At 44.1% G+C, this 12,599-nt stretch overlaps 1 protein-coding gene across 1 annotated transcript in view; it reads right to left on the bottom strand.

Moving 5' to 3' along the window:
* The window catches only part of atad3 (ATPase family AAA domain containing 3), a 46,897-nt gene that overhangs the window by 34,029 nt on the left and 269 nt on the right, over positions 1-12,599 (bottom strand). Inside the window, exons 2-7 of the mRNA XM_067970497.1 lie at positions 12,256-12,332; positions 11,346-11,447; positions 10,612-10,671; positions 9,425-9,494; positions 7,063-7,228; positions 4,309-4,378 (exon numbers count right to left, since the gene is read on the bottom strand). Of these exons, the coding sequence (XP_067826598.1) occupies positions 4,309-4,378; positions 7,063-7,228; positions 9,425-9,494; positions 10,612-10,671; positions 11,346-11,447; positions 12,256-12,332 (545 nt within the window). The remainder of the gene's footprint in view (positions 1-4,308; positions 4,379-7,062; positions 7,229-9,424; positions 9,495-10,611; positions 10,672-11,345; positions 11,448-12,255; positions 12,333-12,599) is intronic.

Here is a 12,599-nt window from a genome sequence, read left to right as displayed (position 1 = left end):
GATCATGGTGTACTAATATTGGGGTTTCACAAGATGGATGAGAGCGGATATCACTTGCAGACCTCCCACAAACAGCTTTAAGACAGCACAGCTCCCTGAGGAGATGGGTTAAAAACAGAGTCCATTTTCACTAGCCCCAAGGAGCTGATACTTACCACACTGCCATATTAATGCACAGTGAAAGGCCATGCTCCAGATTCAAGGGTAATCACTGTTTCTTTACTGACAAGAGAAATTTACAGCCTGTTCTTTCTCAATTATACCCTGGAGGGCAACTGCATTTAGTTAATCACATTGAACACAATATAGTTTACAGCCCAAAGCGGTCATAAATAAACATTAAGTTTTAGACTTGACGAATACCATGTAGAGCTGCGTCATGTGCACAAACAACATTAATTCAGGCAAAGGGAAGACTCAACCACTTCCATATCAAGTACAGAAACAACTCAATTTGCACCAAAAAAAGTCAGAGCAATTACTCAGCAGTAACATTTAATGTCAAATTTCAAAGCTCCAAAAGAGTGAATATTTGGAGGTGTTGTTGAAGCTTAAATTTTTTAATTTCTGTACTCAACACATGTGTGTCACCAATTACCATCTCCAGCTTTCAGTAACCTCTGCTGCCCATTAGGAACTTCTCTAAAAAAAAAGGATTCCACATTTTTCTTCTACCAACTTATATTGCTGCACCAGCCACTCACTATAGCACATTCTGCTGCCAGCACAAAGGAAACTAAAGTGAACAAGTGCTTTGTCAAGGATCATGAACTGAACAAGTGTTGGTAAGGGATCTCGAGCTTCTTGCTTTCAAGAAAGGGAAAACGATTTTTTGCTCAACACTGCAGAATTGCAGATCATACACTCGTCCCAAAACATCCAACTTATCTGCTGTGCAGAGAATCAGTGTGATCTACAGCTTCAATATCGCTCTAAACTTTGCGTTCTTCTATCAAAAGGATTGTTTGTGCACAACAGGGGTACCACAATCAGATTATCCATTAACCTTGCACACTTTCAGCTGTTAGTTCCCTGTCAGCACTCGTGTAAGGCTCACGCAGGAAACAGATTAGAAACCAATCTCATGACTTCCTCTGACAGGATCAGCTCATTTTTATACCTCAGAGCTGCCAATTTAAATCTGCAGCACACCTCAACTCAAAAATGTGTGTACAGAATACAAAATGAAAGTTAAAAATAGGACATTTCAGTAATGGAGCCAACTAAATGCTTTGACAGTAATTAGGCAAGTGGCATGTTGTGGAGCCCCCATTCCCACTTTGTGGATTGCTATGTCTACTTTCCATCCCTGCACTTCAATGAAGACATCACTGCAGCTAGGTAAGATGCACTCAGACAGCTTATTTAATGGGAGGGTCATGCCCACCTGTCAAGTCAACTGCAAAGCTCCACTGATGTGCGCCCTATGCTGCCCACTTTCTTAATGGAAAGAGAGCAGATATTGCAGCTGTGGCGGTCACGAACGGGAGTGCGGCACAGCACAACACCGGTACTCTAGAAGACACGACTCTCGGCCACAAGGATGTACTCATTGATGCACAAGTTTTCTAACAGCTGTGTGTTTCAGACAAGAAAGCGGTAACATAAAAATCACTAAGCAAAGCACTAGTATATCGCCTCAAAACTGATTCCTTGAAAGCAGTTGAATAATTGATGGTGCCACGTCTGATCTCATCCCTCACACTCATAGTTGTATTTAGCCAACCTTCACAGGACCCGTTACGACTGGTACCCTCTGGTGCTCAATATGTGGTACTGCACCTACAGAAATGCACCTCTTGAAGATTACAAGATAGGTACAGGTAACACAGCCATTTGGCCTATTTTGGCTCGTCTGTCCAGAATAAAACAAACACGCTCCTCCATCACATCATCTAAATGCTTCCTGAATAATTCAGGGCTTTTGCTTCCACTAGCCTATCGGGAAACCACTCCAGACGCTGATGCTTCTTTGTGTGAAATTGTTCCCACTATCTGTCCGAAACTTTCCGGTCACCAGTTTTAACCTACATCCACTTGTTCTAGTATCGTGGCATACTTTGATATAGTGCTCCAGATTTACCTTATTTATCCCATTTAATATCTTGCGGACTTCTACAAGCTTCCCTCTCAGTCACCTCCTTTCATCGCTCAAGTACCCCAGTTGCTCCATTCTTCAAAGCTTAAGCCTACGATGCCAGAATCAGGCTCGTGGCCCTTCTCCGCAAAGCCTCTGCGGCTTTAATGTTTCCCTTATATCTTGATGATCAAAACTGAACCCAGTCTGACCAGTGTGCTGTACAGTTTTAGTGCAAAATCTTCTGATTTATTCTCAACTGACCCAGCAATAAAAGCATTCTATTTGCCGTGTTTATTGCTACCAGAGATCTGACATGTTAAGTGCTGAATCTATCATGCCCAGATCGTTTTCTGCTTTGCATTTAGCCATTTCTACACCATGCACAGTATACTTGATAGCCCTTTTATCTACCAATGCATAGTACCTTGCACTTGTCTGCCACTAATTTTCCCATATGTAAAACGTGAGTGCCCCCATCTCTTTGCAACTTTAGAAAATATGACCAGTTTGCACTGCTTTTCTGAATCAGTATTTACTGTAGATTAACAATGAGACACTTCCAACACTGATCCCTATGGCACATTCCTCAGTACAGCCCAACATTGATATCATTCCCCTAACAAATACTAAGTGTTGACTCCCCCCTGCTCTCAAAGGACAATTAGATGCGATCCTGGAAAGAGCGAACATAGGGATATGGGAAGATGTTTTTTTAATTTGATCTTGGGATGTAGGCGACGCTGGCAAGATCGCATTTAATGCCCATCTCCAGTTGCTCCGGGAAGGTGGTGGGGTTTCTCCTTCAACTGCTGCAGTCTTAACACAACGGTGTTAGGTAGAGAACACCAGTATTCTGACCCAGCGACGATGAAGGAATATTGATATGTCCAAGTCAGAACAGTGTGTGACTTGGGGGGGGAGCCTGGAAGTGACAGTGTTCCCCAGAGATTGCTGCTCTTGTCCTTCTTGGCAGTAAGGGCTGCAAGGGGAGGGGAGGGGCTGTCGAGGTAACCTCGATGAGTTGCAGCAGTACATTCTGTAGATCGTACATATTGAAGCCACAGTGTCCCCTTGGTGGAGGGGCTAGATATCGAGTCCAGTGGCAGGCTCACTGTTCAATCTTGTGTTGAGCTTTAAGAATTCTTGCGACTTGGAAGCAAGAACATTTACTTCTAAGTTTGACAAATATAGTCACAGCAGGCCATGCTGTATGTGCTCAGCAACGACAAGCTAGTGAATCCAGAGTAACATTAGACTTCATACATCACAGAATCACATCTCTTAACAAGGGTGAAGCAGCAGCAGTCCGACAAAGTCCTGTGGGGTCAGTATAAGCAAGGAGCACTCATCGCCTGAAGGGTCAGTATATAGTGAGAGGATACAGGCTTGCTCATCATCTGTAGGGTCAGTGTATAGTAAGGGGGCGTTGGTATGAGGGGCCTAGATCGAGTGGATAGGAAGGACCTATTTCCCTTAGCAGAGGGGTCAGTGACGAGGGGGTATAGATTTAAAGTAATTGGTAGGTTTAGAGGGGAGCCGAGGATAAATTTTTTCACCCAGAGGATGATGGGAGTCTGGAACTCACTGCCTGAAAGGGTAGTAGAGGCAGAAACCCTCAGCTCATTTAAAAAGGTACTTGGATATGCACTTGAAGTGCTGCAGCATACAGGGCTATGGACCAAATGCTCGAAAGTGGGATTAAGCTGGATAGCTTTTTTTCAGCCGGCATGGACACGATGGGCTGAATGGCCTCCTTCTGTCCCGTAACTTTCTATGATTCTACGGTATACTCACCATCTGTAGCTCCTTCACTATATACTATCGGTATATAGTGAAGGGGCGCAGTTCTACTCATCTTCTGTAGGGTTATTAAACACCACAGGCAGAGGTGATGATCCTTGTCAAACTTTCAAACCATTATAACCAGCTGATTAACTATTAAAAAAAGAATGGGTTCCAGAGTAACACTACATTTTACTACAGCAAACATGGAATACACCTTGCTTATTACGAAATCCAATCCAGTAATGTGCAAATAGCTCCAGCAGCAGCCAGCAGTTTTCCACATACGGACGTCATTCTGCAACAGTATGGGGGCATTGCCCATCGTGTCACAAGATAGCGAGGTCATTGCCCAACTGGGCGGTTTTCACCCTGCAGCTAGCTTAGTTAACAACTGGGAAAGGGAATACTGTAGCTTCCTGCTGCACCTTTCTTTTCTCACTTACTGTGGCTGTTACTTTGTCCCAGTCAGAAATGAAGGCACGGAATCCTTCTCCAAACACTGCACCAGCCGTCCTGAGTGAAAGAATAAAGCGGATGAGTTACAACACCTCAAATGCCACGAGCAGCTGCACAGGAGCAGAAACACAGAGGGAGAAAAGAGAGCAGGGAACAGAAGAAAACTTTTGGGACAGGGATTGTATTAAACAGCACAATGACTCAGGATTGGACCAGCTTTAGAACTCACTCATACCTCGCTCCCCCCCTCAAAGTGAGAGGTGAAACAATGCAAACATGCCATTAGATTACACAGCACAATCCCGCTGGTTTACTCTGACCCAGAGGGATTACTGATTCAAATGCGTGCTCAGAATGAAACTGGCCCCATTATACATGTGTGTAGACCCCTCCATTGTACTCTGGTCCTATATTTTTAGTTGGGAATTGTCATTTTTTAATAAACTGAATAAATCCAGATTTTAATTCTCAAAGCGATATTATACTTTTTGGAAAAACTCAACGCAGCAAAACTCAGTTATATATAGTTTTCCATCAGTTTTTTTTTGTCAATTATCTCCCCCCCCCCTTATCCTGAAGAGGTTGACTTGTGCTTGGTTGCAGTTTGAACTTTCACTGGGTATCAGTCCCACAGACACTTGCTGGATCACAGGTCCTACGGGTGCTGACTTGCACTGGGGTAGAGTTCATGGGTATCAACTTCCTCAGGGGTACGGTCCTCTGGGATAATGCATCTTGCTGGGGCACTGTTCCCTGCACACCCCCTACCAAGTGTCAATTGGGGTACCAGTTGCCCTCCACTACCTCACACAAGGTTAGACAGAATGTTGTCAGCCTATTCAATAGTGAGGGCCATCACAAAGAAGTTCGATCTTGTCCTCACCTGACATCCACAAACGGCCAATGACCTAAGCTGACTGTTACACTCCACAGGCCCCTACTGCTGCATCAGCACAGACCAAGGGGTGGACCTGGGACCTTCCTGACTGGCAGTGTTGTCATTAAGCAATTAAAGAGCATGAGGGCCAACACGAGATAATGAAGAAACCCCCTGACAACTGAAACGTCCAAGTTTTCCCACAGCATATGGCTCTGTAACTTGCTTCCTAGTTTAATGTAGCATGCTACAGAACCTGGCTGTAGCATTCAGCCTGCTCACTGTGTGGGTATCGGATGTGGCACTGGCCATTTTTGTGTACTAAGGCTTTACTGAGGTGTTGTACAGCCTCTCTTTAAATGGAGGCTCCCTCACTGGGTGGCATCCATCCAGTCTGAAACACAGTTATGCTTTACTGAAATCCTGTCGGCAACACTGGGTCTCTGCATGACTCAGCTACTCAATGCCAAAACCAACTAAGTTATCGGTGCCTGCAAACAATCTTTAAAAATAAGTTGATATGGTGCGATGAAGTAAGGTGGGTGGAGGTTAGTGTGGAATATAAACACCAGCATAAACCTGTTGGGTCGAATGGCTTGTTCCTGCGCTGTAAATTCTATGCAAAAAAAACTCAAGGGAAAACCGCAACAGATAACAGGGAGGGTTCCCTACTGCAGGGCAACATGGGGATAACCAGTCAAGCTGGGAACGGGGAGTTTGTTCACGTTTGGTGCCATTTTTATACATTCAGAACATGTACGTTGACCCAAATATTTAGGGACCTAGATTCACCAGGTATTTGCCTGCAGTATAATTACAGCTTGAGGCTATTTCATGTGACAGGACCCAGGCTCAACAAACTGGACCCACAGGCCAACTTAAGCAATTTACAAGCATTGTTCCCAACTCATTTCACACCAGCCACACATGGTGTACTAAGTAGTATCAGTGATGATGTGGAGATGCCGGAGATGGACTGGGGTTGACAATTGTAAACAATTTTACAACACCAAGTTATAGTCCAACGATCTTATTTGAAATTTACAAGCTTTCAGAGGCTTCCTCCTTCCTCAGGTAAATGTCAGGAACTCCTCGAAGCCTACGCATTTATAAATCACAGAACAATACATGGTGATTACAGACAGTCTTTGCAACTGCCCGTTGCCAAGGCAATCACCGTGTTCAGACAGAGAGGTGTTACCTACAGAACCCCCGAATATACATTCAACACACAAAAAAACAAACAGGAAAAAAAGAAAGGCGCAGAAACATCCGGAAGGCAGAGAAAGCCAGCAAATGACCCGTTATATTAAAAACAGATAGCTTTTGTTCGCTGGTGGGCTTACATGTAGCGTGACATGAACCCAAGATCCCGTAGTATCAGATACAGGGTTCTGTTCAATAAACTACCAGTAACTATAGTGAGGGAGAATCTGGTCCAGCATAAGGGTAGGTAATGGGTGGAAAGGCGTCATTAGTAGCAGCACAGTTTTTTTAAAAAAAAGGTGGCACAAACCACAGGATTAACTTTAAAATTTGGTGATGAAATGTTAGGTGTCTGGGTAGTGTTAATTTCTTCAGCAAACAATGAGTCACTCTGGCCTACATTAGGCAACTCAGTGTCAAGTGATTTAATTACTATCATTATCAGCCATTTGAAGAGATTTCTATGAATCTGCAAAATATCACTGCACCTTGGCACAGTCACGTTGATTGGCTGTATACACTCGAGAAGAGAGCAGATAAAACGAGGACCTGAAGTTGACAGGAAGGAAAGTGGTTTGATGGTTTTGGAGAGGGGGAGGAGGAGGGATTAATCCCATTTACTGAGTGAAATCAACCTCTCCTACTACCTAACACTTACTTGATGGAATCAAGAACAGTTTGCCGATGCTCTGCAGCTTTCAACCGGATCTGTTCTCTGATCAGATCGGCATTCTCTCTCTCAACCTTAGCACGGGCCTTGGCTTCAGCCTCAATTCGAAGCATCTCGTTCTTGTGTCGGAGCTCCATCTCATGTTCAACCGTGGCTACAGGAGAAAAGAAACAGAATGCTGATCTTCCACCTCGTGGTTTGGGGATTCAATATTCCTCTACTTCACATAAGAACATAAGAAATAGGAGCAGGAGTAGGCCATACGGCCCCTCGAGCCTGCTCTGCCATTCAATCAGATCATGGCTAATCTTCGACCTCAACTCCACTTTCTCACCCGATCCCCATATCCCTTGATTACCCTCGAGTCCAAAAATCTATCCATCTCAGCCTTGAATACACTCAATGACCAGGGGAAACAATCTCTCTCAGCATCTACCCTGTCAAGCCCCCTCATAATCTTATATGTTTCAATGAGGTCACCTCTCATTCTTCTAAATTCCAGAGAGTACAGGCCCATTCTACTCAACCTCTTCATTAGGACAACCCTATCATCCCAGGAATTAATCTAATGAACCTTCGATGCAGCGCCTCTAAGGCAAGTGCATCCTTCCTTAGGAAAGGAGACCAAAACTGTACACAGTACTCCAGGTGAGGTCTCACCAAAGCCCTATACAACTGCAGTAAGATGTTCTTACTCTTGTACTTCAACCCCCTTGTAATAAAGGCCAACATGCCATTTGCTTTCCTAATTGCTTGCTGTACCTGCATACTAACTTTTTGTGTTTCTTGTATGAGGACACCCAAGTCTCTCTGAACACCAACATTTAATAGTTTCTCACCAATTAAAAACTATTGTTTTTCTATTCTTCCTACCAAAGTGAATAACCTCACATTATACGCCATCTGCCAACTTCTTGCCCACTCACTTAACTTGTCTATATCCCTTTGCAGACTGTGTTCTCCTCAAAGCTTACTTTCCCACCTAGCTTTGTATCATCAGCAAACTTGGATACCTTACACTCGGTCCCTTCATCTAAGTTATTAATATAGATTGTAAATAGCGGAGGCCCAAGCACCGGTCCTTGCAGCACCCCACTAGTTAGTCTGCCAACCCGAGAGTGACCCGTTTATCCCTATTCTCTATTTTCTGTCCTTTAACCAATCCTCTATCCATGCTAATATATTACCCCCAACCCCACGAGCCCTTACCTTGTGTAACAACCTTTTATTTAGCACCTTATCGAATGCCTTTTGAAAATCCAAATATACTATATCCACTGATTCTCCTTTCTCTACCCTGCTAATTACATAGTCATGATAAAGTTCTTGATGTCTGACACTATTATTAGTCGGGATCTTTAGTAACAGAAGAACAAGAGTGCTGCGCACACCTCTGAGGACTAGAGCGCTTGGCGACACCATAGATGTCAAACTGGGAAGTGGCAAAGAGACAGAGACAATCAGTCACTTGACAGACAGTGACAGGCAGCCACTGACGCAGCTTGATGGAATGCTAGGTGAGCGTGCAGGAGCGCAGTCTGATTCGATACTGAGTATTTTTAGATTCTATTCCAATCTACAAGTCATAAACCTTCAAACATTAGACTGCTTTATACAGCAGACTCATCAGTTTGCAGCAGAGTCCAATGAGTCACCATTTAACATTTTTTTAAAAAGCACTGATTCAACAAAATTTCTGCTTTGCGATTACAAATGGGCAACTTTGGGGGCAATGATGCTTTTCAAAAGGGCACTAGTCCCCATGATAAGCCAAAGTGCAAAAACCACCCCGTGCAGGAGCAATAAAAGGAGGGAACATCTACAGGAAATGTAACTGCAGTAATGAAGAACAAATCTGGGTGTAAATAGGTTACAAAGTCAGTGAAAATTTGAATGCTAGTTAAAAAAAAATCATCAAGATGTGATATATGGGCTTACCGATCACACACTTTCCTGTGTGGGAAAGCTGCCCGCTGCTGTCAACATTTAAAAAAAAATAAATTCTGAAAAAATCTCCAGGCTCACTGTGAAAACCAAAGCAGAGCTGAAAAGTTTCACTCAGCATCCAGTCTGAGGTGGGTTCCTCTCAATCACGGCACCTTAACCCAAACAGCAAGTAGGTCTCAGTTCATTTATCCTCCAATCCTTTTTTAACTGGACCTGATCAGTTATGGTCTGTTTCAGCTCTTTCCGACAGGCGCTTAATTCCAAAAGAAGTAACCAATTTGAGATTAATTTTCTGTTTAAAATTCAAGTTAACCTTTTAGTGTGTTAAGTTAATCCAGACATTAAATTATTCACCAAGGACCAGCGACTCTTCATTGCCAGCGATGTAGTTAAAGTGTTTTACCTCTCCGCATAGATTCCTGTTTCTGAACAGACTCCTCCTGTTTCCTTAAGTTCTCCTCATTCAACAGTTGCTGATAAGAAACAATAAGAAATAATCACTCTTTGAAATGATGCTTGTATTTGCATCCATTAGTCACTTCATTTATCGCGTGAAGCATTGAGATATTTCAGCTTGAGGGACTACACTAGTACAGTTATAATATATTGTTACAGTACACAATTGGGTCATTCTAGATGGATGAACTAGGGTCGGACAAATGGTCTTCCTCATGTGTAATTATCATGTGATTCAATAGCATTCATTTTTTATTATTTATTCCAGGGATGTGGGTGTCACTGGCAAGGCTGGCATTTATTACCCATCCCTAGTTGTCCTGAACTGAGTAGCTTGTCTTCAGAGGGCAATTAAGATTGAACCACATTTCAACACCATCTACTAGATGCTGTAATCTAGTGTTGCACTCTCTAACACTTCCCACTCCAATGTGCTCAAATTCTTTCTGAAATATGCAGTTATTTGTGTACTTCAGTGCTGCACTGGACTCAGTTACCTCATACAGCACTTGGTTGCATCAGGTATTTGTCACCAGGAGCCTGATCAGAGTGAAATACAAGTGTTGGAGCCTCCTCTGGTGGGAGAAGCCAGTACTGCAGCTCATGCAGCACAATTTACAACTTCAGGCCTTTCAAGTCGACTTGTTGCAGCATGCTGGTGGTTCAGTGGGTATATGTACCCTGCCCCCACGCCATGCTGAGCCAGGAGTACATCACCCAGTGCAGTACTGAGCCACACAAACTAGCAGTACATCACCTGGTGCAGTACTGAGCCACACAGATTAAGTCGGTTCCATCTTTGACATTGTGTTTAGTTACCTGAACTCAGCTGGGGCAGGAGTCAAGACATTACAATCTGCCTCAGTGCCCCCTGGGTTTGTGGGGGGGGGGGAAAAAAGAGAATCAACCAGGTTTCCCACCCCTGATCACTATCCAGTGACTCCTGCTGGGAAATGTGCTTGCGTGAATGCATTTGTAAAAATATAGCCCAGCCATAGTCAGCATCTTCAGAAAGGGAGGGGAGAATACAGAAAGATTAAAAAAAGATCATCTACACATCCAGACCTGTGAAAGGAAAGTCACTCAGCCCTCTTTCACCATATACGTAGCTGTTTGAAGCTGCATGCTGCTTACCTGCTGGCGGAGTTGGTCATCATATCGTTGCCTTGCTAGTTTGTCCTGGTACTGAGCTCGCTGCAAAACAAAGTGCCAAATTTAGTATGAGGGCTCAAAACAAACCACTCACAGTGCAGCTTATCAATTTCTGAAATATGGTGGATACAGAAACAGCCAGTCACACTATCGCCCATCAAGAGCAACGTCAGACCTGTTTCAAGATAAATCCCAACCCAACTGAAGTTATTATACCAACAGCAAATGAGCCCCTTTGTAAACATCCAGTTTAAAGGTCGAATTCCTAAGTTTACAACTTGATGTTTATATCCAGAGGGACACTGCTCACATGTCCATTACATGTATATGGAATTTTGCTGCCACAATATTACAGCGAAGAACTAAATGTTCCCATGATTTTATTTTCTTCCCTTTCAACCACATTTTGTGCTCACATCATGCATTTTTTTCAGCTGAGGGAATGACCAGGAGACTGCTCCTAGACAGTGATATAACCTGCTCGCAGGTTTCTGTGGATGTTGTTTTTACCCATCCTCTGGGAACTAAGCCCCAATGATCCAGGGCACCTGTCTCTGAACCCCAGTCCAGCTGAGTGATATCCAGCCCTTGGTGATCCCTCCATGTAGGGATGCTCCCAGCCTCCACTCAGCAACTCATGGGCACAAGCTGCAGTCCATTCATTTTGGGCACCCTTTCCCAGGATCCCATGGGAAATCACTCCTACAAAGACTTACTGCCTGGTGTTGCCTGGTTTCTTCAGTCAGTGTTTTTCGCTTCTCTTCTCCTTGCACTTTGATCTGATCACCTCTCAGTTGCTCCACAGCAGCTTCATATTCCTGCAGACAGATCACAACAAAATCATTCATTGGAACAATGCAGGAACAGATTTGGGGCAAGACTGGCCCTCATCAGAATGCATATCAGCAGATTGGCCATTTTCACTATAATTCTAGGAATATATAAAATCAGAATTGAATATTCTGTAAATCACACACAAAGCTACAGAAAATGTACCAGCAAAACAGTATCCAACGTAACAGACATTTTCTTATACAAACCTCACAAAGTTTGATTTTCTAAAATACATGAGATACTCAGGGCATAATGCAACAAGTCACTCTGCACGTTAAGCAACCCTAGAGATAAACCAAATTTTAGTATTTTTCTAGCCCCCAACCAATGGTGATTTTAAAATACAAAACACCTATGAACTGCTCCATTTTTACTTGAGGCTAGTCAGAGTAAACCATGCATCACAGGTTAAATCAATCCAAACAGCACTATTGCTACAACTCTGAAATAACCATTCCAAAGTCCATACTAAGGACCAGAGGCACAAGTAGGTGAGAGTACAGCTCTGTTGACCCAAACCCCAGCTCTCCCTCCAATGGAACTGCTGACACTGCACCCAAATAGCAAGGAGCACCAAGTCACCACCCACGCAGCCTATACTCTCCCGTACAGGTACCATGCTGTTCTTCAACCCGTGAAAGAACTTTGCACCGACTTCTCTCCCCCCACCCCCAGCTCTGTGCCACTGTCCTTATGCGATTTTCTCCCAGTCTCTGTCCCCTTGGCCTTGTCCACTTCCCCCCCACCCATTTTCTCCCTGGCTTCAGCTCCCCCTCCCCACAAGTCCTGTACCTTGATGCGGCTTTGATGCTCCAACTGGACGGTTTGCTCCTGTAACCGGGATAGATCCAGGGCATCCTTGGCATAGCCTGAAACAAAGGAACAAGAGATTAGTGGAAATTACTGTGGATAGCCGGGGCCCCTTCCGTTCTGCAAACCCCCCCACCACCACACATACCCCCCTAAATACAAACCCCTCAGACCGACCCCACCCCGCGGCCCAGCTACTCTGACCCGTTTGATCCCCAGGCTGAAGGTCACAGGCCGTCTCCCTCCAAAAATTAAAAACGGAACCCGACAAGTGTCAGGGCCCCGGGGCTATGTCAAGACCCACTGAGGCCAGGCCCCGGTTTCCT

Source organism: Heptranchias perlo, chromosome 32 (genome assembly GCF_035084215.1).
Source record: "Heptranchias perlo isolate sHepPer1 chromosome 32, sHepPer1.hap1, whole genome shotgun sequence".
Lineage (NCBI taxonomy): Eukaryota > Metazoa > Chordata > Chondrichthyes > Hexanchiformes > Hexanchidae > Heptranchias > Heptranchias perlo.
Note: the sequence above shows the minus strand (reverse complement) of the source record. Positions and strands in the feature narration are given on the sequence as shown.